This window comes from Petromyzon marinus, chromosome 32, assembly GCF_048934315.1.
Source record: "Petromyzon marinus isolate PM22_M1 ecotype Great Lakes invasive population chromosome 32, UKy_Petmar_22M1.pri1.0, whole genome shotgun sequence".
Classification (NCBI taxonomy): domain Eukaryota; kingdom Metazoa; phylum Chordata; class Hyperoartia; order Petromyzontiformes; family Petromyzontidae; genus Petromyzon; species Petromyzon marinus.
Window position 1 is genome coordinate 10,465,168 of NC_133698.1, and position 26,778 is coordinate 10,491,945.

Here is a 26,778-nt window from a genome sequence, read left to right on the forward strand (position 1 = left end):
CTCTCCCTCTCGCTCCCTCTCTTCCATCTCTCTCTCACCCTCACCCACCATCTCTCTCCCTCTCGCTCCCTCTCTTCCATCTCTCTCCCACCCCCACCTACCATCTCTCCCCCTCTCGCTCCCTCTCTTCCATCTCTCTCTCACCCCCACCCACCATCTCTCTCCCTCTCGCTCCCTCTCTTCCATCTCTCTCCCACCCCCACCCACCATCTCTCCCCCTCTCGCTCCCTCTCTTCCATCTCTCTCTCCCACCCCCACCCACCATCTCTCCCCCTCTCTCTCGCTCCCTCTCTCTCCCACCCCCACCCACCATCTCTCTCCCTCTCGCTCCCTCTCTCTCTCCCACCCCCACCCACCATCTCTCGCTCTTTCTCTCTTCCCCCTCCCTCCCTCTCTATCTCCCTTCTCGCTCTCTTTCGCTCGCTCTCCATCCCGCGGTCACCACACACAGTCGGTACCCTCTCTCCTCCTCACTCGGCTAAGATTCTGGTAGTCGCCTATAGCTTACGTAACAAACATCTCTCGCCAGCACCACCACTACCATCATCAGCATCATCAGCAGTATCATCGGCAGCATCATCAGCAGCAGCAGCGTCGGCCCCCCTCTTTTATCCTCTCCCTCTCATCCTGTCAAACCAAAACCACCACCACCACCACAAGCACCACCAGCGCCGTCATTAACAGCAACAACAACAGCAGCAGCGGCAGCATCGGGCGATCAGTAGCCACGGAGATAATGCTCACAATAAGACTGCCGATAATACAATAGCCACAACCGCGTTAACCGCAACCACGCTCATCCGCAGTCACCGCTGCTCGAGCGACATCGACGGACGCCAACCAAAAACAAACTGGATGCTGAAATCTCCGATAGCGCAGTCCAAGTGCGAAGATCAGATACAGCCCAGGCTGCAGCAGCAGCAGCAGAATCATCGTCATCAGTAGCAGCGTCATAAACAGCTGCTATTGCAGCGCAAACAACAGCATCATCATCAGCAGCAGCAGCACCATCATTCATCATCATCAGCAGCAGCTGCGTCGGTCGCGCGCAACGCTAGCGGTATAAGCAGCAGCAGCAGCATCATCAACATCGTCATCAGCAGCAGCATCATCAGCTGATCGTTGAGCTGCCAAGAAGGTGCGTCGAGATGGATACGAGTTACCTGGTGTGCGGAGTGGCGTTCGTCTTCCTGATGTTCTTCCAAGGTGAGTGCCACCTCGGGGTGACATGTACACGCGTGTGTGTACCTGAGTCTTTGTCTCTTCGCGGTAGTCTTCTCAGTGAGTCAACCCATGAGCACATGCAGGGTCTGTCCTGTGACCTCCTGCTAGCAGCGAGCCTTCGACACTTCACGTGGACTCAAAGTGCACCTAGCCTGGCACAAGCGCCGTGGTGACGTCACCGCCGCTCAGTGGCGAATGGCGGTTGTTGTTGTTGTTGAGTGCGGAGTGTATCGGAACGTCCTGCACTACGAACCCGGTGACCCAAGTTCGATTGTTGCTTGCAATGAATGTCTTATTATCTGATCTGGTCCCGGGCCTCACCTAGGTCGACTCGGCCTCAAATGAGTACCTGGTGCGGTGAGAAAAAAACATCGTCACTGGGGAGACAAAGGTGGTCGGGCGTGGTGATGGCCACCCACACCCTTGTGTGCCGTGCCAGCCTTCATATGTGCTCGCTAACAGCACTTGCCCCTACAGTTTGTTAAGGCTATACGGGGGATCTTTGTCTTTGCTTTTGGATATACAGAAACGTGTGTGATACGATGCATTAGCTATACATACACGTGTGTGTGTGTGATGCGATGCATTGGATATACATACACGTGTGTGTGTGTGAGATACAATACATTGCCTATACATACTGTACACGTGTGTGTGTGTGATACAATGCATTGGCTATACATACACGTGTGTGTGTGATACAATGCATTGGCTATACATACACGCGTGTGTGTGATACAATGCATTGCCTATACAGTGAGGGAAAAAAGTATTTGATCCCCTGCTGATTTTGTACGTTTGCCCACTGACAAAGAAATGATCAGTCTATAATTTTAATGGTAGGTTTATTTGAACAGTGAGAGACAGAATAACAACAACAAAAATCCAGAAAAACGGATGTTAAAAATGTTATCAATTGATTTGCATTTTAATGAGGGAAATAAGTATTTGACCCCTCTGCAAAACATGACTTAGTACTTGGTGGCAAAACCCTTGTTGGCAATCACAGAGGTCAGACGTTTCTTGTAGTTGGCCACCAGGTTTGCACACATCTCAGGAGGGATTTTGTCCCACTCTCTCTCCGGAGCGGATGCTCACGATCGCATCACCAGTAGGCGCTACTTTTTTATGCTGAGTCCATCTATGGGGTAATTCCCGTCATCCAGTGGAATGGTCTATGTTGCAGACACGCAAAAGGCAAATATCCCCCGTGTAGTCTTAACAGGCTGTAGGGGGAAGTGCTGTTAGCGAGAAGCACCTATGCAGGCCGGAACGGTACACGACCGCCTTTGTCTTCCCAGTGGCGATGTTTACACACCGCACCAGGTACGCATTTCAGGCTGAGTCGACCTAAGGGAGGCCCAGGACCGGTTCACGCGAACGCACACGCACACACGCACGCACACACACACACGCATGCACGCACACATACACGCACACACACGCACACATACACGCACACACACGCACACATACACACGCACACATACACACATACATACACACACACATACACACACATACACACACATACACACGCATACACACGCACACATACACACGCACACACACATACACACACACACATATATACACACATACACACGCACATACACACGCACATATACACATACATACACACACATACACACACATACACACACATACACACACACATACACACGCACACATACACACGCACACACGCATACACACACATATACACACATACACACACACATACACACACATACACACAGATACACACACATACACACACATACACACGCACATACACACGCACATACACACATACATACACACACATACACACACATACACACACATACACACACATACACACACGCACACACACATACACACACATACACACACATACACACACATACACACATACACACACATACACACACACATACACACATACACACACATACACACACACATACACACATACACACACATACACACGCACTTGGCGCCGTTCTCTCCGTCGAGAGGGGGCCGCGGAGCCAAGGTGGCGTTGGACGCCAATCAGACGCCGTCTCCTGTCCCCGGGGGAGGGGGGGGGCAGGTGGGGAGTGGGGGGGAGTGTGTGTGTGTGTTTCTGTATGAGTGTGTGTGTGTTTCTGTATGAGTGTGTGTGTGTGTGTTTCTGTATGAGTGTGCGTGTGTGTTTCTGTATGTGTGTGTTTCTGTATGTGTGTGTGTGTTTCTGTATGAGTGTGTGTGTGTGTGTTTCTGTATGAGTGTGTGTGTGTGTGTGTTTATGTATGAGTGTGCGTGTGTGTTTCTGTATGTGTGGGTGTGTTTCTGTATGTGTGTGTGTGTTTCTGTATGTGTGTGTGTGTGTTTCTGTATGAGTGTGCGTGTGTGTTTCTGTATGTGTGTTTCTGTATGAGTGTGTGTGTGTGTTTCTGTATGAGTGTGCGTGTGTGTTTCTGTATGAGTGTGTGTGTTTCTGTATGAGTGTGTGTGTTTCTGTATGTGTGTGTGTTTCTGTATGTGTGTGTGTGTGTTTCTGTATGAGTGTGTGTGTTTCTGTATGTGTGTGTGTGTTTCTGTATGAGTGTGCGTGTGTGTTTCTGTATGTGCGTGTGTTTCTGTATGAGTGTGTGTGTGTGTTTCTGTATGAGTGTGCGTGTGTGTTTCTGTATGAGTGTGCGTGTTTCTGTATGAGTGTGCGTGTGTGTTTCTGTATGAATGTGCGTGTGTGTTTCTGTATGAGTGTGCGTGGGTGTTTCTGTATGAGTGTGTGTGTTTCTGTATGAGTGTGCGTGTTTCTGTATGAGTGTGCGTGTTTCTGTATGAGTGTGCGTGTGTGTTTCTGTATGAGTGTGCGTATATGCTTCTGTATGAGTGTGCGTGTTTCTGTATGAGTGTGCGTGTGTGTTTCTGTGTGAGTGTGCGTGGGTGTTTCTGTATGAGTGTGCGTGGGTGTTTCTGTATGAGTGTGCGTGTGTGTTTCTGTATGAGTGTGCGTGTGTGTTTCTGTATGAGTGTGCGTGGGTGTTTCTGTATGAGTGTGCGTGTGTGTTTCTGTATGAGTGTGCGTATATGCTTCTGTATGAGTGTGCGTGTTTCTGTATGAGTGTGCGAGTTTTTGTATGAGTGTGTGTTTCTGTATGAGTGTGCGTGTGTGTTTCTGTATGAGTGTGCGAGTTTCTGTATGAGTGTGTGTGTTTCTGTATGAGTGTGCGTGTGTGTTTCTGTATGAGTGTGTGTGTTTCTGTATGAGTGTGTGTGTTTCTGTATGAGTGTGCGTGTGTGTTTCTGTATGAGTGTGTGTGTTTCTGTATGAGTGTGCGTGCGTGTTTCTGTATGAGTGTGTGTGTTTCTGTATGAGTGTGTGTGTTTCTGTATGAGTGTGCGTGTGTGTTTCTGTATGAGTGTGCGTGTGTGTTTCTGTATGAGTGTGCGTGTTTCTGTATGAGTGTGCGTGTGTGTTTCTGTATGAGTGTGCGTGTGTGTTTCTGTATGTGCGTGTGTGTTTCTGTATGAGTGTGTGTGTTTCTGTATGAGTGTGCGTGCGTGTTTCTGTATGAGTGTGTGTGTTTCTGTATGAGTGTGCGTGCGTGTTTCTGTATGTGCGTGTGTGTTTCTGTATGAGTATGTGTGTGTGTTTCTGTATGAGTGTGCGTGGGTGTTTCTGTATGAGTGTGTGTGTTTCTGTATGAGTGTGTGTGTTTCTGTATGAGTGTGCGTGCGTGTTTCTGTATGAGTGTGTGTGTTTCTGTATGAGTGTGCGTGTGTGTTTCTGTATGTGCGTGTGTGTTTCTGTATGAGTGTGCGTGTGTGTTTCTGTATGAGTGTGTGTGTTTCTGTATGAGTGTGCGTGTGTGTTTCTGTATGTGCGTGTGTGTTTCTGTATGAGTGTGCGTGTGTGTTTCTGTATGAGTGTGTGTGTTTCTCTATGAGTGTGTGTGTTTCTGTATGAGTGTGTGTGTTTCTGTATGAGTATGTGTCTCAGGGGGAGCGGTAGCGCTACGCTGCGCTACGAACCTGGCGACCCAAGCTCGATTGGGCGCTCACGGCCACCAACACCAGGGGCGATTATAAGAACCGGTCTTGTGCATATTTTAGGTCGACTCGGCCTCAAATGAGTACCTTTGTTGAGACAAAGGCGGCCGGGCGTGGTGCTTGCCACCCACCCACCCCATCGTGTACCGTTCCGGCCTTCATAGCTGCTCGCTTGCAGTCCGTTGAGGCTCCACGGGGCATCTTCGTCTTTGTGTGAAATGAATCGTTGCGCGGTGGTTCAGGCGCTACAAATGCGATGACTAATATGATGCAGGAACTATTGTTGCTCTTGCTGCTGCTGCTGATGCTGCTGCTGCTGATGCTGCTGCTGCTGATGCTGCTGCTGCTGATGCTGCTGCTGCTGCTGCTGATGCTGCTGCTGCTGCTGCTGCTGATGCTGCTGCTGCTGATGCTGCTGCTGCTGATGCTGCTGCTGCTGATGCTGCTGCTGCTGATGCTGCTGATGGTGACAATTATAACGGAGCATGGTGGCGATTCCGCTGTGACCAACCCGTCAGCTCGTGGATCTTGATGCGCCGGTTGTTGTATTTCTTCGCGTTGCAAACGGAGGATATTAACAAAACAGATATATTTCTGTGTATCTCATGAAAGACCAGGAGGTAGACACGCGGTGCTGCTGCTGCTGCTGCGCGTGTGAGGCCTTCTATGGGTGCTGCTGCTCACTAATGCCACTTGCCACCGAGGATCTATGAGTACTGCTAGTGTGTGTGTGTACGTGTGAGTACTGCTAGTGTGTGTGTGAGAGTACTGCTAATGTGTGTGTGTGTACGTGTGAGTACTGCTAGTGTGTACGTGTGAGTACTACTCGTGTGTGTGTGTGTACGTGTGAGTACTGCTAGTGTGTGTGTGTACGTGTGAGTTCTGCTCGTGTGTACGTGTGAGTACTGCTAGTGTGTGTGTGTGTACGTGTGAGTACTGCTAGTGAGTGTGTATACGTGTGAGTACTGCTCGTGTGTGTGTGTGTACGTGTGAGTACTGCACGTGTGTGTGTGTGAGTACTACTCGTGTGTGTGTGTACGTGTGAGTACTACTCGTGTGTGTGTGTGTGTACGTGTGAGTACTGCCAGTGTGTGTGTGTGTGAGTACTGCCAGTGTGTGTGTGTGTGAGTACTGCTAATGTGTGTGTGTGTACGTGTGAGTACTGCTAGTGTGTGTGTGTACGTGTGAGTTCTGCTAGTGTGTACGTGTGAGTACTGCTAGTGTGTGTGTGTGTACGTGTGAGTACTGCTAGTGTGTGTGTGTGAGTACTGCTAGTGTGTGTGTGTACGTGTGAGTACTGCTAGTGTGTGTGTGTGAGTACTGCTAGTGTGTGTGTGTGTACGTGTGAGTTCTGCTAGTGTGTACGTGTGAGTACTGCTAGTGTGTGTGTGTACGTGTGAGTACTGCTAGTGTGTGTGTGTGGGTACTGCTAGTGTGTGTGTGTGGGTACTGCTCGCGTGTGTATTTATTTGCGACAATCTCGACGGGTTACTGGCCTCGCCTAAGGTCGACTCAGCCTCAAACGGGCACACACGTGCGGTGTGTGAGCGTCGCCACTGGGGGAGACAAAGGCGGCCGGCCGTGGTGCTGGCCACCCACCCCCTCGTGTACCGTGCCGGCCTTCATAGGTGCTCGCTAACAAGTGTCTTTATCACGATAATTACAACCGACTGGTTCCCAGGATGGGTTCCACAGGATGGGTTCCACAGGATTGGAAGGATGCCCTGGTGGTCCCCCCCTCACCCCGCGTTGATCGTAACAACTCCAGAGGCACCTTCCCCCTCCCCACAGTGTGAGGCCGGGAGAGGTCCTGGCATGTCCTTGCCCAGGCAGCACGCTGAGCAGAGGCTTCCTGAGCCCCGATGCGGTTTCATTCTGCACGGACGCGGCGTTCTCTCTCCGTCTGCTGCACGACAGGTGTACGGGATTTTTAGCGGGATCTCCACCTCTGCTTTGCTCACCTGGCCAATGCCTATTGTACCATCAATGCCTCTTGTACCATCAATGCCTATTGTGCCATCAATAGTCCTGGGCTCTGGGTTATTCTTCATTCTTTCGGAGCCCCTGACCCCGTGTGCACAATCATCAAGGATCTTTATCACGGTGTGTGGAATGCAACAGCGATGTCCTCTGCCCCCCCCTCCCCTCCCCCGCCCCATACAATATTTCACAATTTTCTTTGACCACGTAGTTCGAAAGGAGCTTTCAATGGCTGTACCGGAGGAATTTCCATTTGGTACAGGTACAATGGGAGGCTGATCGATACCCGCGCGCAGTCAAGGGGTGACTTTTCACTGGTCAACCATGTGATGTAGGCTGACAATCTGATGACTGCTGCTAACTCCGAGAAGGAGTTGGAGACGCTACTGCTGAACCTAGAGCGTTCTACTCAGAGATGGGGGCTTTATCATCAGCCCCAAACAGAAAAAAAAAACAAAGCAACTGTCTCGGTATTTAATTTCATCAAACACTCCTGTCTCTCCACTCCCCATGAGTGATGGGCAGTTGTGGAGAGAATGGAGATGTTTGTGTGGGTTCCTTATGACCAGCTCACGTTTGGCAGCAGAGGTCTCACTCCAAATCAGTCGAGCGGCATCATCCGTTCTACCTGGGCTATCGCTCTAAACAAAACTCCGGGTCGCCTCGGTCACAGTTACGACATTCCGTTCTCGACGATTGCGGAACGCGGACCCCCTCTAATAACACACCAACGACTGTTTGAAACTTTCAGGCTGGTCTGCGCCTGCGATCCATCCTTGAAAGATCTAGACACGGTCCCATCGGTGAGCTCCTCCGGCAGGCGAGGCTGCGTTGGCTGGGTCATGCAGCCTTCACGCTCGGCCACCGCGTGCCTAAGCAGCTTCTGTTTGAACGGATCGAGGGGTGGCTGAGGGGTGGGGGGCGAAACAGGCGCGGCACGTACTCGAGCGTAGATGAACTCACGTGGAACAGGATGATGTGGATCTGATTAGACGTGTCGATAACCGGCACCAGCGCTGTCAAGATGGGCCTCTGTGGAGGAGACTCTTGAAGGACGCTGCCGGGCAGTTGGAGGCAGTCGTATTCCAGCAACAACGGAGGGCGGAGGAGCGCCGGGCGGATAAACACACAGCCAGTTGGCGCAGTGGGGAATCACAGGTTGCGCAAGTTGCCTCCTGCCAGCGAGCGTTCGACACTTCACGTGACCTCAAGGTGTATCTATCATGGCACAAGCGCCGTGGTGATGGTTACTACCACTTCGTGGCGATAGGCGGTTGTTGAGTGTCTGCGGTAATTGAGTTCATTTTCAGCTCAATAGCAGAGGCGAATATTTCAAACCGGCCCTGGGCCTCCTACGCCGAGTCATGCTTAAACATCCTACCTGGTTCGGGTGTGTCAACATCGCCACTGGGGAGACAAAGGCGGCTGGGGACGTGGTGCTCGCCAACCAACCCCGCCATTCGTGTGCCGTGCCGGACTTCCATCGGTGCTTGCTTCTCGCGAACAGCACTTGTCACACAAAAACAACGGCGTGAAGGCTATACGGGGGATCTTTGTCTTTATCTTTGGTGCGGTGTGGGGAGAGGGTGGGGCGGGGCTGTGGTTCACGATGTCTTCCAAAAAAATACTTGTCCTGCATTTGGGCGTTTGCCCGGACCGGGGCATTGATAGGGAGGGAGAGTGGAGGAGACCAGGTGGGTGGATGGGTGGGGGGAGGTAGGTGGGTGGGTGGGGGGAGGTGGGGAGGTGGGTGGGGGGTAATTCTAATGACTTGTCTCATAATTGTTAAGCTTCTACGGGTTTTATTACAGCGGTCGTGGCAAACACGTACATTATATATGTTTATTTATGTTATTTATTTAACAAATGCATTGTTAAACGAGAGAGGAGCAATTGGTAACTTGACTGTAGCTACATGGTGGTGTGATAGGAGACGTGGTAGGTGATGTGGTAGTTAGTAGGTGTGATAGGTGACGTGGTAGTTAGTAGGTGTGATAGGTGACGTGGTAGGTGATGTGGTAGTTAGTAGGTGTGATAGGTGACGTGGTAGGTGATGTGGTAGTTAGTAGGTGTGATAGGAGACGTGGTAGGTGATGTGGTAGTTAGTAGGTGTGATAGGTGATGTGGTAGTTAGTAGGTGTGATAGGTGATGTGGTAGTTAGTAGGTGTGATAGGTGACGTGGTAGCTAGTAGGTGTGATAGGTGACGTGTTAGTAATAGGTATGATAGGAGACGTGGTAGGTGACGTGGTAGTTAGTAGGTGTGATAGGTGACGTGTTAGGTGATGTGGTAGTTAGGTGTGATAGGAGACGTGGTAGGTGATGTGGTAGTTAGGTGTGATAGGAGACGTGGTAGGTGATATGGTATTTAGTAGGTGTGATAGGTGACGTGTTAGGTGATGTGGTAGTTCGGTGTGATAGGAGACGTGGGAGGTGATGTGGTAGTTAGTAGGTGTGATAGGTGACGTAGTAGGTGATGTGGTAGTTAGTAGGTGTGATAGGTGATGTGGTAGTTAGTAGGTGTGATAGGAGACGTGGGAGGTGATGTGGTAGTTAGTAGGTGTGATAGGTGATGTGGTAGTTAGTAGGTGTGATAGGTGACGTGGTAGGTGATGTGGTAGTTAGGTGTGATAGGAGACGTGGTAGGTGATGTGGTAGTTAGTAAGTGTGATAGGTGATGTGGTAGTTAGTAGGTGTGATAGGTGACGTGGTAGCTAGTAGGTGTGATAGGTGACGTGGTAGTTAGTAGGTATGATAGGTGGCGTGGTAGGTGATGTGGTAGTTAGTAGGTGTGATAGGAGACGTGGTAGGTGATGTGGTAGTTAGTAAGTGTGATAGGTGATGTGGTAGTTAGTAGGTGTGATAGGTGATGTGGTAGTTAGTAGGTGTGATAGGTGATGTGGTAGTTAGTAGGTGTGATAGGTGACGTGTTAGGTGATGTGGTAGTTAGGTGTGATAGGAGACGTGGTAGGTTATGTGGTAGTTAGTAAGTGTGATAGGTGACGTGGTAGGTGATGTGGTAGGTAGTAGGTGTGATAGGTGACGTGGCAGGTGATGTGGTAGTTAGTAGGTGTGATAGGAGACGTGGTAGGTGATGTGGTAGTTAGTAGGTGTGATAGGTGACGTGGTAGGTGATGTGGTAGGTAGTAGGTGTGATAGGTGACGTGGTAGGTGATGTGGTAGTTAGTAGGTGTGATAGGTGACGTGGTAGGTGATGTGGTAGTTAGTAGGTGTGATAGGAGACGTGGTAGGTGATGTGGTAGTTAGTAGGTGTGATAGGTGATGTGGTAGTTAGTAGGTGTGATAGGTGACCTGGTAGGTGATGTGGTAGTTAGTAGGTGTGATAGGAGACGTGGTAGGTGATGTGGTAGTTAGTAGGTGTGATAGGTGATGTGGTAGTTAGTAGGTGTGATAGGTGACGTGTTAGGTGATGTGGTAGTTAGTAGGTGTGATAGGAGACGTGGTAGGTGATGTGGTAGGTAGTAGGTGTGATAGGTGATGTGGTAGTTAGTAGGTGTGATAGGAGACGTGGTAGGTGATGTGGTAGTTAGTAGGTGTGATAGGTGACGTGTTAGGTGATGTGGTAGTTAGTAGGTGTGATAGGTGACGTGGTAGGTGATGTGGTAGTTAGTAGGTGTGATAGGTGACGTGGTAGGTGATGTGGTAGGTAGTAGGTGTGATAGGTGACGTGGTAGGTGATGTGGTAGGTAGTAGGTGTGATAGGTGACGTGGTAGGTGATGTGGTAGTTAGTAGGTGTGATAGGTGACGTGGTAGGTGATGTGGTAGGTAGTAAGTGTAGCTGGTTGTAGGTGGTTCGGTGCGGTTGGAGTGGTGGGCTGTGCGGTAGCGGTATTGGAGGTGGTGTGATGGGTGGGGTGGCACGCTTTACGATGGTCTTCATGGTATGCTATGCGGTGGCGTGGTGCGGTTGGTTGGCTGGACGGTGGGGCAGTGGGGTGTGGTGGTGTGGTGTGTATGCTGTGTGGTGGTGTGGTGAGTATGCTGTGTGGTGGTGTGGTGAGTATGCTGTGTGGTGGTGTGGTGTGTATTCTGTGTGGTGGTGTGTATGCTGTGCGGTGGTGTGGTGAGTAGAGTATGTGTGATGGTGTGTATGCTGTGTGGTGGGGTGGTGTGTATGCTGTGTGGTAGTGTGTATACTGTGTGGTGGTGTGTATGCTGTGTGGTGGTGTAGTGAGTATGCTGTGTGGTATTGTGGCGTGTATGCTGTATGGGGGTGTGGTGTGTATGCTGTGTGGTGGTGTGTATGCTGTGTGGTGGTGTGGTGAGTATGCTGTGTGGTGTGTATGCTGTGTGGTGGTGTGGTGAGTATGCTGTGTGGTGTGTATGCTGTGTGGTGGTGTGATGTGTATGCTGTGTGGTGGTGTGGTGTGTATGCTGTGTGGTGGTGTGGTGTGTATGCTGTGTCGTGGGGTTGTGAGTATGCTGTGTGGTGGTGTGGTGTGTATGCTGTGTGGTGGTGTGGGTGTATGCTGTGTGGTGGTGTGGTGTGTGGTGGTGTGGTGAGTATGCTGTGTGGTGTGTATGCTGTTTGGTGGTGTGGTGTGTGGTGGTGTGGTGTGTATGCTGTGTGGTGGTGTGGTGAGTATGCTGTGTGGTGGTGTGGTGTGTATGCTGTGTGGTGGTGTGGTGTGTATGCTGTGTGGTGGTGTGGTGTGTATGCTGTGTGGTGGTGTGGTGAGTATGCTGTGTGGTGGTGTGGTGAGTATGCTGTGTGGTGGTGTGGTGTGTATGCTGTGTGGTGGTGTGGTGTGTATGCTGTGTGGTGGTGTGGTGTGTATGCTGTGTGGTGGTGTGGTGAGTATGCTGTCTGGTGGTGTGGTGTGTATGCTGTTTGGTGGTATGGTGTGGTTGTTAGGCTGTTTGTTGGCGTAGTGTGGTTGGTAGGCTGTGTGTTGGTAGGCTGTGTGTTGGCGTGGTATGGTTGTTAGGCCGCGTGATGGTTGCTGTAGGAGCTACCGAGTTGTTGGAGACAGCTCGAATGTATAAGAATTACGCGCGTCCGGCATCATAGATACATCATATCGCCCATTAGGGTCTGCAGTCCAACACAATCAATCACCACCACCAACCCCACGCTCCCTCCCAACCCCCACCCCCCACGGCGACAGCCCCCGCTACCCCGCCCCCCGCAATATCCCCCACGTGATGACAAAAAAGTCAAGGCAATAGCATTATTTAGCACGTGTCCTCCTATTCGCGTGTGTGTCTGTGTTCACGTGGAGCGGTGGCGCAGCGGTTAGGGCGCCGGCGATACGAACCCGGCGCCCCGAGTTCGATTCCAGCTCACGGCCAAACGCCGGCGACGATTATCTGAACTGGTTCTGGACCTCCCTTAGGTCGACTCAGCCTTAAATCAGTACCTGGTGTGGTGTGTAAACATCGCCACTGGGGAGACAAAGGCGGCCCGGCGTGGTGCTGGCCACCCGCCCCCTCGTGTGCCGTTCATAGGTGCTCGCTAACAGCACTTGCCCCAACTGTCTGTTAAAGCTACACGGGAGATCTTTGTCTTGGTGTGTGTCTCACGTGTAAGAGTGAGGAGCGGTGGCGCAGTGGTTAGCGCACTGCGCGACGAACCCAAACCAAACCTGGGGTTCGATTCCGGGGCCACGGTCAACGTCACGTGAAGCCCTCTGTCGATCGAGCGAAAAGCCATCGTTGCTTTAATAGTCCACTGAAGTTACTGCTGACGTGTAATAGGGAACGTTTAGGGCAATGACCCCCCGTCAATCTACCTCTGCGGCCTCTGTATGTGCTCTGACGAAGGGCCATTGCTCGAAACGTCGTCCAGCACGATAATAGCGTTAGTACTCAACTGGTGCGGTCGTATTAACCAGGGCAGTGCTATTACTCTCCCACGGCAGGGTCCTTGACGACACGCTGCTGCTGCTGTTGTTGTTTTACTTAAAACCGGCTCTGGTTCGCGTCGCCTCTCCATCAAAGTCTCGCGGGATGTCGACGATCGCGCGGCCACGCCAACGACGCGAGAGGTGGGGGTAAGGGGGGATGGTGGTGGTGGGGGGGGGCAATGGGTGGGGGGGATGGGGTGGGGTGGAGGGATTGGGGGGGATGGAGTGGGGGGGATGAGGTGGGGGATGGGGGTTGGAGTCGGGGTGGGGGTTGAGGGATTGGGGGGGGATGGAGTGGGGGTGGGGGGTTTGGGGGGGATGAGGGGGATGGGGTGGGAGGGCTCTGGCTGTGAGCTTGTAAAATTGAGAGTTAATCTTCCGTCATTCACGAGTGAATGACGGAAGGTTGTGAATCGCCAACGAATGGGCAACATTTTGTGTTTAAGTTTTGTTACAAACCCCACTTTTTCACTTTCCTAATGAGTGGAGGAGGGGGTGGTGATTGTCGCTGCCGTGGCTGGAATCCAAATATTTGCGCTGAAGCGGAGATTAATTTGATATTGGGTTTCTGTTTCTCGTGTCTTGGTTAAAACCAAATTTGTCGCAAGGCAACAGCCGACAGAGCCTGGTGTCCTTTAAACAGAAGGTGTACTTTGTTAATCCGTGATGCTGCAGCGACGTTGGTGATGGTGGTGACAGCGGGGAGCGGTGGCGCAACGGTTAGCGCACTGCGCACCGAAACCCCGGCGATCCGAGTTCGATGCCCGCTCGCGAATGCTTGAACCGGTCCCGGGCCTCCCCTAGGTCGACTCGACCTCAAATGAGTCACCTGGTGCGGCGTGTAAACATCGCCGCTGGAGAGACAAAGGCGGCCGGGCGCGGTGCTGGCCACCCACCCGGCCGTGTGCAGTGCCGGCCTTCACAGGTGCCACCCGCTCACAGCACTTGCCCCAGCAGTCAGTTAAGACTACACGGGATATCTTTGTCTTCGCCACGGATAGAGCGCGGTTCGCGATGATCACGGATCGCAACGATTGCTTGAACTGATGAAGGTAACAATCATCATCAGCAATTTCTGTGACCAGTCACAAGCTAATCACTCAGCTATTTCAATGCTAAATTCTATGCTAATTCCTTTGTCAAGGCGCTCTGTTTCTTCTCACACAGCTTAAAGTTCGCGGTCTGAGCTTGGCTGTGTTCGCTCCAGCGCTGTCCTCCAGACAGTCTCGTCCCTTCACCTGATGAAGGCCGCTTGTGTTGCGGCCGAAAACGTCGTGAGAATTTTATTGCGTTATTTTATTTTATCAATTTATTATTTTATTCTCATTCTACGTGACTTTACCGAAAGAACCAAAGAAGACGATGATTGTGTTATGGATTATCACGGCGACGACATGGGGGGGAGGGGGGAAGGCTTTCATCCAGCAGTGAATAGACCACGGCTCGTTATTATCTCTGCACGCTGCCAGGGGTTGCTGCTGCGCTATGCTGCTGCTGCTGTCGGTGATGGTCTGGGTAGGATGTCATGCAGCAGTTGATAGACCCTGGCGGCTCTCGCCATCGTGACGATGACGATGATGCGTGACGCGGGGCCTTCACTTAGCAGTGGACAGAACCCGTGGACTACATGATGCTGACGAGCGAATGGAATGGCGAATTTAACGTAGGCTCCGACGTCTATCGAGCAGAGAATTATCTAATCCCGTCTTCACAACATTTCAGATCGCCCCCCCCCGCATCTCGCTCGCCAGGGGTGGTCGATTCCGGAGATGGAGTCGCTCTATAAATAGCCCAGTAGATGCCTGCAGACCAAACCATTACACCTCAAGGGTGAGGGGGGGAGATAACGGTTTAATGCAGCCACTGGGCTCGACCATCGCGTGCGAATTGTATGAGGGCGCCTTACAATTGGGTGGATTGGAGCGTGGAGGTTGGCTTGGGCGGGATGTGCGTGCTGCTGTGTGTGATGCTGTGTGTGATGCTGTGTGTGATGCTGTGTGTGTGTGATGCTGTGTGTGTGATGCTGTGTGTGTGATGCTGGTGGCGTGATTGTGTGCTGCTGTGTGTGTGATGCTGTGTGTGTGATGATGATGGCGTGATTGTGTGTGTGTGTGATGCTGTGTGTGTGCTGCTGTGGAGAGAGTGGAGAGTTTCCCATACCTTGGCAGTGTGCTTATGACCGGCTCCGGTTTAACAGCAGAGGTCTCACTCCGAATCAGTCGAGCGGCAATATCTTTTCATCGGTTGCGTAACGCTGTGTGGAAGCTACCTGGTCTGTCGCTCCGCACTAAGCTTCAGGTCTTCTAGGCCACGGTCATTCCCTCCCTTCTCTACGCTTGCGAAACGTGGACCCCCCTAATGGAACATCTTCGCCGGTTAGAAACATTTAGGCTTGCCTGCCTACGATCCATCCTGGGTTTAACCAGGCTGGATTGTGTGAGGAGCTCACAAATTCTTGAAAGATCTGGGCAAGGTCCCATCGGTGAGCTCCTCCGGCAGGCAAGGCTGCGTTGGCTGGGCCATGTAGCCCGCATGCCCAGCCACCGCATGCCGAAACAGCTTTTGTTCGGCCGGATCGAGGGGGCTAAACGGGCGCGGCACGGGCTAGAGAAGAGATGGAGTGATGTGGTACAGGAGGACGTGGAGCTGAGTGTACTTGCCGATGACTGGTACCAGCGGTGTCAAGATCAGCCTCTGTGGAGGAGGCTCGTGAAGGACGCTACTGGGCAGTTGGAGGCAGTCATCTTCCAACAACAACGGAGGGCGGAGGAGCGACGCTCACAACAACGAGCGGAGCGCTGGATGGCTAAAGCACAGCAAGTTGGCACAGTAGGGGACACAGGTGGTGCATCAGGCAGTCATGTTAGTCAGTCGACCCGTGGCACCTGGGTCTGCCCCGTGACCTCCTGTCAGCGGGCGTTCGACACTTCACGTGGCCTCAAGGTGCACATGGCCTGGCACAAGCGTCGTGATGACATCATCGCCACTTAGTGGCGAATGGTGGTTGTTGTTGTGATGCTGTGTGTGTGATGCTGGTGGCGTGATGCTGGTGGCGTGATTGTGTGTGTGTGTGTGATGCTGTGTGTGTCATGCTGTGTGTGTGATGCTGTGTGTGATGCTGGTGGCGTGATTGCGTGTGGCAGTGTCGTTGTGGTAGTGGGGGAGCGGTGGTGTAGCGGTTAGCGTGCTGCGCTACAAACCTGGCGACACGGGTTCAATTCCCGCTCACGGTCAATACCGGTGACGATTATCTGAACCGGTACTGAGCCTCCCCCTAGGTCGACTCAGCCTCAAATGAGTACCTGGTGCGGTGTGTAGTAAACATCGCCGCTCGGGAGACAAAGGCGGCCGGGCGTGGTGCTGGCCACCCACCCCCTTGTGTGCCGTGCCGGGCCAGCCTTCATAGGTGCTACTCGCTAACAGCACTTGCCCCTACAGTCTGTTGAGACTATACGGTGGATCTTTTTTCTTTGATGGTGATTTGGGTGATTGTGAGGTGGGTGATGGTGATGTGTGTGATGGTGAGGTGGGTGATGGTGGGTGATGGGTGTGTGTGATGGTGGGTGATGGCGAGGTGGATGATGGTGATGTGGGTGATGGTGGGTGATGGGTGTGTGTGCTGTGACGGGTTTCCTGGCAAGTGTGTGTATGTAATGGAACACGTTTCAATAGCCGTCCGAGTTGAGCACAACAATGAAAATCAATATCTGTATCATTTGCCCAGAAGTGTTTACGTTCAATGTAAACGGACCTTCATACGCGAGCGCTGTTTTTTTTTTCTTCCCGTAGTTGCGGTGCAAAAAAAAAAGTCCGCGATAAGACTCCGACAACCAATCTCTCTAAATCATAGCCAACCCCTCTATCCCTACGACCCCCCTGCGCCCCCCGAACAATGTCTGGACGATGCCACCCAATTGCTCAACACAATGCTGTCCCTTAACCCTGACCACATTGCCGATCGCTGACGCCTGCTGCATATTTGGAGTTAGCGTCTCTCGCTCTCTCTCTGTGATCATCATCATTATCATCACCACGGTGGCCAGGAGATGTTAACTACCTCGCCTGGTTGGCAGGAGGTCGTGGGTTCGATCCCGAATCTGACAACTGCTGCATATTTGGAGTTAGCGTCTCTCTCGTGTCGATTTTGCCGTGTGTGTGTCTATATCCGTGTAAGTATTTGTGTGTGTGTCTTTATATATTCGTGTAGGTATGTTTATGTGTCTATCTATTCGTGTAAGCGTGTGTGTCTATATCCGTGTACGTGTGTGTCTGGGATGTGTAGTGGTGAGGGCACTAGGTTACGAATCCGGCGACCCGAGTTCGATTCCCGCTCACGGCCAACACCAAGTGACGATTATCTGAACCGGTCCTGGGCCTTCCCTAGGTCGGCTCAGCCTCAAATGAGTACCTGGTGCTGTGTCGCCACTTGGGAGACAAAGGCGGTCAGGCGTGGTGACGGCCACCCACCCCCTCGTGTCTTGTTCCGGCCTTCATAGGTGCTCGCTAACAGCACTTGCCCCAACAGTCTAAACTAAACTGTTTTTTTATTTTTCCCAGGTAAGGCCCACTGAGCGAGACAGCCCTTTTTCAGAAGCGACCTGGCTATCGCAAATTATATCTCCACGAAGTGGCTCGTCACCACGTGGACATTTACAGCAGCCAAAAACTCCAAACGCGTGATGCTGATTCCCAATGCGGAGGACCCGGGGAAAAATCCACGCAACCACGGGGAGAGAGAGAGAGAGACGCAAACTCCAAATATACAGCAGCAGGCGTCAGGGTCGTGATGAAACCCACGACCTCCTGTATACCAGGCGAGGTAGTTGACATCTCTGAGCCACTGTGATGATTATGATGATGAGAGGGAGAGAGAAACGCAAACTCCAAATACACAGCAGCAGCAGGCGCCACGGTCAGGATGGAACCCACGACCTCCTGCATACCAGGGGAGGGAGACAACATCTCGCCACGAAGAGAGAGAGAGACACACCGCAAACTCCAAACATACAGTAGGTGTGTCAGGGTCGGGATGGAACCCACGACCTCCTGTACACCAGGCGAGGGGGTTAACATCTCCTAGCCACCGCGGGGCCCCAGTCTGTTAAGGCTACACGGGGGTTGGGGGCGTCTTTGTCTTAGTGTGTGTGTGTGTGATGTGGGTGCGGGAGAAAGGGGATCATTATTTTTTGTTATTCATTTCAAGAGCGCACATTCTTGCGAGCGTCAGCAAATTTCCTGGTGTCTCCCGCGACCTCGGACACCCTCGCCACTGATTTCTGGGGGCCCAATTAACCAATGGGCCATTTTTCCTCGCCCGTCAATTTGTAAGTCGCGCGCACGCACTCGACTTATAATCATCAAAGGGAGAGAGAGAGAGAGAAAGCCAGCGAGAAACACACAAAGAAAACAGAACAACAAACATTATTAATGGGGCTGCGTTTGGTTGAGTTTTGCATCGGGACAGTGGCTGCGTGAGATTTATTTGAACTTAGCCCGCAAAGATTGGCGTCAAAATTCCACTCATAGCACGAAAAAATATGTAATACTGGTAATCATCAATCAATCAGCTGGTTGCTCAATCAATCCACCCCTGGATGGACGTTCTCCCCCAAACCGTTGCATACATACAAAACATAAAATATGAAAAAAAGTATATACGTCAATTTATAACTACAGCATCATCATCATCATCATCATCCCGATCAATTCGTTTTTTCCTCTATACATTATCCGGTGATGCAGTTGTGGCGTGAAGCTGCTGCAGTAGCAGCAGCAGCGTTGGCAGCGTGAATCGACGCAGAGTCAACGCACTCGCCAATAACCTAACACCACAGTGTGGCCTTTAAAGGAAAAAAAACAACAACAAATATATATAAATAGGCGACGTTTCGGGCAATGGGCCCTCCTCCTATTATCTTAATTGCAGTCGTGCCAACGGCGATTAACGATCTTCGGCATTCACACAAAGACAAAGATCCCCCGTATAGCCTTCAACAAACCGTTGGGGGTTTTGTTGGGTTGGGGGCAAGTGCTGTTGGCGAGTAGGAGCGCCGAATGAAGGCCGGCAGGGCACGCGACTCGTGTGGCCGCTTCCACGCCGGGACCCCGGCCCCGCATTTGTCTCCCCGGTAGCGACATTTACTATGCACCACACACAGTGACGTTGGGTGAGGTCAATGACTGGGGAAGCACTGGCTAGTGTCAGAGCCAGATTCACACGCTCACGGGGGGGGGGGGGGGCGTGGCCTCACGGAGGGGGGCGTGTCCTCACTGAGGGGGGCGTGTTAAACACGTCCACCTCAGTGAGGCAGATGTGATAGCTGCCTCCCCTGGTACTTTTTCATTGCAGTTTCATGACGAGACCATTGAGCCTAAATATCTTTATACACACACGTGAAATAAGTTATCTGGAGTATGGAAGGCGAGGACATGAAATGAAGGGGTCTACAAACATGACATTGGTGACATACTGAGATAGTATCAGGCACGTGCGTATTGCCCGCGCTCCATCCAGTTACTGAGGGGTTGCGCAATCAGAGGGGAGGCTGAGCTGGTCGCTGCCTCACCTCTCGTCTCTTGCCGTATTTGCAGCGGAGCTCCGCAAATTTGGCGATTTTGACTCTAAAAATGATTGGGATCGTACAGAAATGACATTCATAACACAGATCAGTGGGAAAAAATCTGAATATTTATTTTATTTGATTATTCCTTTTTTTTTTACTTTTCGTAACAGCTATTTTCATTGGGAGCATGACAGGTGAGGCTCTGCCTCCCCTGACCGCACGTCCCTGGCACCACACCAGCTACTCAATTTGAGGCTGAGTCGACCTGGCATGGGCTGAGCCAGGCGCGGTTCGTATAATCGTTGCTGGTGTTGGTGGCTATGAGATGGGAATTGAACGCGGATTGTCGGGGTAAAACAAAAAACAATTCACCAGGTAAGGCCCGCTGAGCTCTGTAGCTCTTTTTATTTTTTTTAGAAACGACCTGGCCATCGCAAATGATACATACACGAAGTGGATTATTAGAATTGTGGAAATTTATAGCAGTCAAAAACTCCAAACGCATGTTTCACAAGGAGCGGTAGTGTGGCAGTTAGCGTGCTGCGCTACGAACTCGGAAACCCGGAGTTAGATTCCCGCTCACGGCCAACATCAGTGATTCTAAATGTGGACCCGGAGAAAAATCCACGCGACCACGGGGAGAGAGAGACACACACACACACAAGTTCCAAGTATGCAGCAGGCATCGTCAGGGTTTGGGATCGAACTCACGACCTCCTGCATATCAGGCGAGGTAGTTAACATCTCCTAGCCACTGTGATGATGGCGAGAGAGACACCGCAAACTCCAAATATACAGCAGGCATCGTCAGGGTTGGGATCGAACCCACGACCTCCTGCATACCAGGCGAGGTAGTTAACATCTCCTAGCCACTGTGATGATGGCGAGAGAGACACCGCAAACTCCAAATATACAGCAGGCATCGTCAGGGTTGGGATCGAACCCACGACCTCCTGCATACCAGGCGAGGTAGTTAACATCTCCTAGCCACCGTGGCGCTCTGATTCCCCCCCCTTCTGTATTCCACTCTCGTGAGAACAACGACAGCGCTGATAAATGTGCCTCGGCATTCATACATCACGCACCGCACACAGCGGTCGCCTCATTTACAAAAGAATAAAAATAAAACACAGCCGCTGGTGTAGATGGGGGTAGGCCCCGTCAATTTGTTATCCTCGCCGTGTTACCTGGAGGGCAGCGGATGAGATGGTGGCGGTGGCGGTGATGGGGAGCGTGGGGAGGTAGGAAAGCGGTGGTGCAACGGTCAGCGGGGGGACCTTTGTGTGCGGGGAGACAAAAGCGGCCAGGCGTGGTGCTGGCCCCCCCCTCCCACGTGTGCCGTGCCGGCACCACGTGCCTTCTTCGTAGGCGCTCGCTCACAGCACTCGGCCCAGCAGTCCGTCAAGGCTATCCAGGGACTCTTTGTCTTTGTTAGTGTATTTGAGGGGCGTGTATTCACATCACCGGAGAGACAAAGGCGGCCCGGTGCGCGGTGCTGGCCACCCCCCTCCTCCTGCGTGCAGTACCAGCACCACGTGCTTCCGTAGGCGCTCGCTGACAGCACTAGCCCCAACAGTCTGTTAAGGCTACGCGGGGTCTTTGTGGAGGGGGGGGTGATGATTGCGGTAGGGAGGCGGCGGAGGGGTGGGGAGAGGTGAGGAGGGGGGGTGGGGATATGGGAGGAGAGGGGGAGGAGAGGTGAGGTGAGGAGGGGGAGGAGAGGCGGGAGGAGAGGGGAGGGGGGAGGAGAGGCGAGGGGAAGAGAGGAGAGGGAGAGGAGGGGGGAGGGGAGATGGGGTGAGATGGAAGGAGTGACGAGGGAGAGCGGTGAGGAGGCAAGCACAGAGATTCTACCCCCCCCCCCATACCTCCCCTACTCACCCCCCTTTCACATGTGCCACGAGGAAGGGACATTGCCCGAAACGGCAATGATAAAAAAACAAGTTATTTTTTTTTTATTTCAAGGCCACGGTGTTGTTGACGAGTGTACGGTATTCCAAGCACCTCCGACGAGCACGGTTGACTGGGTACGGTGCGAAAGAAGTCCAACATACATTCTGGTTTGTATTAAATGGCAGTGTTTTAATTCGTTTATTAATTGCGCTTATGCACCACTACCAGCACAGCAGCAGCAGCAGCTTCAACACAAATAAGCAAACGTAGACTGTTGGGGCAAGTGCTTATAGCACTTACGGAATGTAAGCATGTATGTCGAACTTCTTTTACACCCTACGTCGCTAGCCATGCTCATCTACAGTGCTGGAGGGGGGGGGCGGAGACGCAACACAAACAGCCCCCCCCCCCCATACAGCCCCCCCCCCCCATACAGCCACGTGCTCTTTCCTCTCTTATCCATACACGCAGTTGCTTCCGCTATTAGCGAGCACCTATGACAGATGAGCAGGGCCGTACCGGTGTCTGCCGTGGCCATCGTAACGCCCGGCCGCATTTGTCTCTCGGGTGTTCATATGTTCACAAACACACACACACACACATTGCGCCCATGCGCGATCACACATGCTATCTTCTCTCTCTCTCACACACACACGCACGCTGACGCAAATCCCTCGTGTGTCATCCGCACCGTCTCACCAGCGGGCGTGAATTGCGATCGTGGTCCCCTGCGCGCATAACCGAAATGTGCGCATCGCACGCGTGGTGTAAGGCGACGTTCTCCACCTCTCTGCCAATACGAGAGGCGGTGTTCAGATGTTCTAGGCGTCAAGCGGGAAACCTCGGTTTAACACGCTTTAAGGACCGGTGTTATGCGGGAAAAAAAGGTTTCTGTTTTATAATGAAGGTTTTGTTTGGGGGTAGATCGCGCAAGTATAAAGGCGTCGCATTTATCTAACCCAAAAAAAACAACCTTTATATTAAACAGAAACCTTTTTGCAGGGATTTGTGTCTGCGTTAAGCCACGCCGACTCGTGGCCAGCGTGCATTAGCGGGGCGTGTTTTTGTTTGCATGTTCACGACGCGCGCGCGTGCGTGCGTGTGCGTGTCTGTCTGTGTGTGTGTCTGTGGGGAGCGGTGGTGTAGCGGTTAGCGCTACGCTGCGCTATGAACCTGGCGACCCGGGTTCGATTCCCGCTCACGGCCAACACCAGTGACGATTATCTGAACCGGTCCTGGGCCTCCCCTAGGTCGACTCAGCCTCAAATGAGTACCTGGTGCGGTGTGTATTAAACATCGCCACTGGGGAGGGGTTTGTAGCGCAGCGCGCTAATCACTACACCACCGCTCTCCACACACACACACACACAAACCTGTACACACACACAAACCTGTACACACAAACCCACACAAACCTGTACACACACACAAATCTGTACACACAAACCCACACAAACCAGTACACACACACACACACAAACCTGTACACACACAAACCTGTACACACACACACAAACCTGTACACACACACACAAATCTGTACACACACAAACCTGTACACACACACACCCCTTCTCTCGAGCTCTCTCCATTCTCTTCCTGCAAGCTCTCTACATCTCTATCCTTTCATCTTCCATGCGCTCCACGCTCTCTCCCTCCTCCCCACACTCTCCTCTCCCTCTCCACTCACTCTCTCCCCTCTATCTCTCCCTCTCCACTCACACTCTCCCCTCTCTCTCTCTCCCTCTCCACTCACTCTCTCCCCTTTCTCTCCCTCCACCTCACGCATTTTCTCCTCTCCCTTCCTCCTCTCCCCATACTCTCTCCTTTTTTTAACGATCAGAGGAAACAGGAAGATGATCGGTGTAGTCGGCACTTTGCTTCGTTCATCATTTCGTGTTTTTTTAATGCTTTGCTGTATGTGCCCCCCCCCCCCCCCCCTTTAAATGAAATATTTCTCGTTCTGCTCTCCTTCTTACCCCTTCCCTCTCTCTCTACCCCTCCTCTCTACCCCCCCTCCTCTCTCTCTACCCCCTCTCTCCCTACTCTATGTCTATGTTCCTCCTGTTTTCTACGTAATATTTGTAAAAAAATACGACAAATGGTGCATCTGCACCCAGCCCTTCTCGCAGTGCTCCACACTCTCCCCCTCCTCCTCACACTCTCCTCTATCTCCCTCCTCCTCCTCCTCCTCCTCCTCACACTCTCCTCTATCTCCCTCCTCACACTCTCCCCCATCTCCTTCCTCCTCCTCACACTCTCCTCCATCTCCCTCCTCCTCACACTCTTCTCCTCCTCCTCCTCCTCCTCACACTCTCCTCTATCTCCCTCCTCCTCCTCCTCCTCCTTCTCACACCCTCCTCCATCTCCCTCCTCCTCACACTCTCCTCCTCCTACTCCTCCTCCTCACACTCTCCTCCATCTCCCTCCTCCTCACACTCTCCTCCTCCTCCTCCTCCTCACACTCTCCTCCATCTCCCTCCTCCTCCTCCTCACACTCTCTGCTCTCTTTCTCTTTCTAGGTATTTGTCTTTTTTATTATCGTAATTTGTGAATTTACATGTGGTGGCGTGTTGCTTAATTACGTTTAACTGACAACACATTTGTCCATTTGAACATGCCACTTGGGCAACGCCAGAATATTACGGTGCGCACAGCTGTCTGTACACACGTAACGGCGTACATTCCCCCACTCGCCCTGGTTCCAAGTGCTTATCTGGTATCGATGTACCCCCTCGCAAGAGCTCGCCGTCCCAGTGTCTCCTCCGATTAACACTGTTGGCTGCGAAAGAAGTTCAACATACGCACATGCATACGTCCCCATACGCAGCCCTCCCCACGTCTCGTGTTGCCTGAACATCTGCGGGTCGCTGTTCCCCCCCACCCCCCCCCCCCCCCCCCATGGCTCGCTATTACCGTCCCGTTTCCTTGTGTGCTGTGTGACCCCTGCATCCTCCATGTCTCTAACCCGTGTCCCACCGTCTCCTCCCATGTCCCACTGCCTCTACCCGTGTCCCACCGTCTCCTCCCATGTCCCACTGCCTCTACCCGTGTCCCACCGTCTCCTCCCATGTCCTACTGCCTCTACCCGTGTCCCCACCGTCTCCCACCTCACCTCCGTGTCACCCTCTCTCTCTCTCTCCCACCTCCACACACACTCTCCGCTCTCTCTCTCCCTTCCTCCCCACACTCTCTCTCTCTGTCTCCACTCTGTCTATCTCCTGCCAGCTGGTACGTGTGAAAGGCTGTGCCTTCAATGCCAGGAGCGTGACGTTTACCATAAAAGGCCGTGCTGGCCCGAATAACGACGTTTCGCTGCAGAGCCATGGCAATCAAAAAGGTGTCCCTTGACGGACACGTGGCAGATAGTTGCGAGATGAAGCGCATCGAGGAGAGCCGTCCCTAGAGGACACTGCGAATCGGGGCGACCGCCTCCGGCCCCGCGCTTTGAGGGGGTGGGGGGGGGCTTGATTTGGATGGTGGCCCCCCCTCCCCCATGGACGGCCCTGCCTCCGCGGACCACGCAAGGCACGTGGCCAACTACTGCATAGGGGGTGGCAAGGCGAGGACACGGACGGACATTGGGCATTCATCATGGACTATGAGATTCTGAATAGTGATAATGATGATAGGAATAATGATAATGATACAATTTGTAACGAAAGCCACGCAGCAGCAGGGACATAAATGACCGTGACCCAGAGGCATGGGCCCAAGATCCGCGTCGCTCGACAGCCGGGGTGGAATGAGTGTTACGGGATGTTAACTCCCTCGCCTGGTATACAAGGAGTTCGTGGGTTCGATCTCGACCCTGACCACGCCTGCTGCTGTGTATTTGGAGTTTGCGTGTCTCTCTCTCTCTCCCCGTGGTCACGTGGCATTTTTGTCCGAGTCCTCCGGTTTTTTTCCCCCTCCACGTTTATAAACAACATCACGCGTTTTTTTTTAAATCGAGTATGTGTCTGCTATACATTTCCACGTGATGATAAGCCACTTCGTTGAGCTATCATTTGTGGCCAGGCCTCTTTTGAGAATTCGCTATAAGGCCCAGTGGGGCCTTACCTGGTAAAATACAAATTAAGTGGGGCCTTTAAGAAGGAGATAGGTTCAAGAAAATCGACTTTAACATCAAAGGGACGTGGATGAAAAATTCACGCTGAAAATTTAGAGTACCCAAAAGCTCTGAAGGCGTGTTGATTCTCAATGCGGAGGAGGAGAGGGGGGGGGGTGGAACGGAGAACCAGTAGAAAAAATCCACACGACCACAGGAAGAGAGAGCACCGCGAACTCCAAATATAGAGGCAGACCAGCTGGAAGACAGAGCAGCACGCGCTGAGCCGGCGCTGCTGACACTCGCCGAAGCTCTGCGATCCTCTACATATCCAGGTGTTTTCGGCCAATGAATGCGTACCTAATACACGGGGGCGGATAAACCCGCGGTGGTTGGTGGTTTAAGCAGCGAGGACAGGAGTTTGAGAAACCCTGCTGCATCCACAGCAGTGGATCACAGGCAGTAGCCACGTGCGGCAGTCACGTGGGGCAGTCACGTGCGGCAGTCACGTGGGGCAGTCACCACGTGCAACACAAACATGCAGCCGCCACGTGCAGTAGCCACGTGCAGCAGCCACGTGTAGCAGTAGCCACGTGCAGCAGCCACGTGTAGCAGTCACGTGCAGCGTAGCCACCAGGGCCGATTGCGGGCACACGGACCTTTAACAGCCGCGCACCGCTGACAGCTATGAGGTTTCCACTCGGGGAATTTGGACACAAGGGCCACGCGCCAACAACCAAAGCCCTCCCCCCCACCCCCACCCCCGCGAGAATTAATCCGGACGTCGATTTATAAACTGCAATGAAAGTCACTTCATTGGACAGTGACAGCCATCTGCAATGAACTAATGCAGAGTGCCAGCTATGCATATTGCCAGCCGTCCCCAATGACCTAATGCAGTGCCAGATATTCGATGCAATGATATAATGCAAAGTGCCAACTATGCATAGTGGCTGCTATGATCTGAAATAACCTAATGCATAGTGGCTGCTATGATCTGCAATGACCTTGTTCGTAGTCCCAGCTATACACTGCGATGATATATTGCAAAGCGCCAACTATGCCTAGTGGTTGGTATCATCTGAAATGACCTAATGCATAGTGTCAGCCATCTGCAATGACCTAATGCATAGTCCCAGCTATGACAGATGAACAAAGG

The 26,778-nt window shown here is 52.3% G+C and overlaps 1 protein-coding gene across 1 annotated transcript in view; it reads left to right on the top strand.

The window, feature by feature from the left end:
• The first annotated feature begins 407 nt into the window (after positions 1–407).
• Positions 408–26,778, top strand: part of LOC116948158 (opioid-binding protein/cell adhesion molecule homolog) — a 370,266-nt gene continuing 343,895 nt past the window's right edge. The window contains exon 1 of the mRNA XM_032964580.2: positions 408–1,206. Within this exon, the coding sequence (XP_032820471.1) occupies positions 1,149–1,206 (58 nt within the window). The 5' untranslated portion in view covers positions 408–1,148. The remainder of the gene's footprint in view (positions 1,207–26,778) is intronic.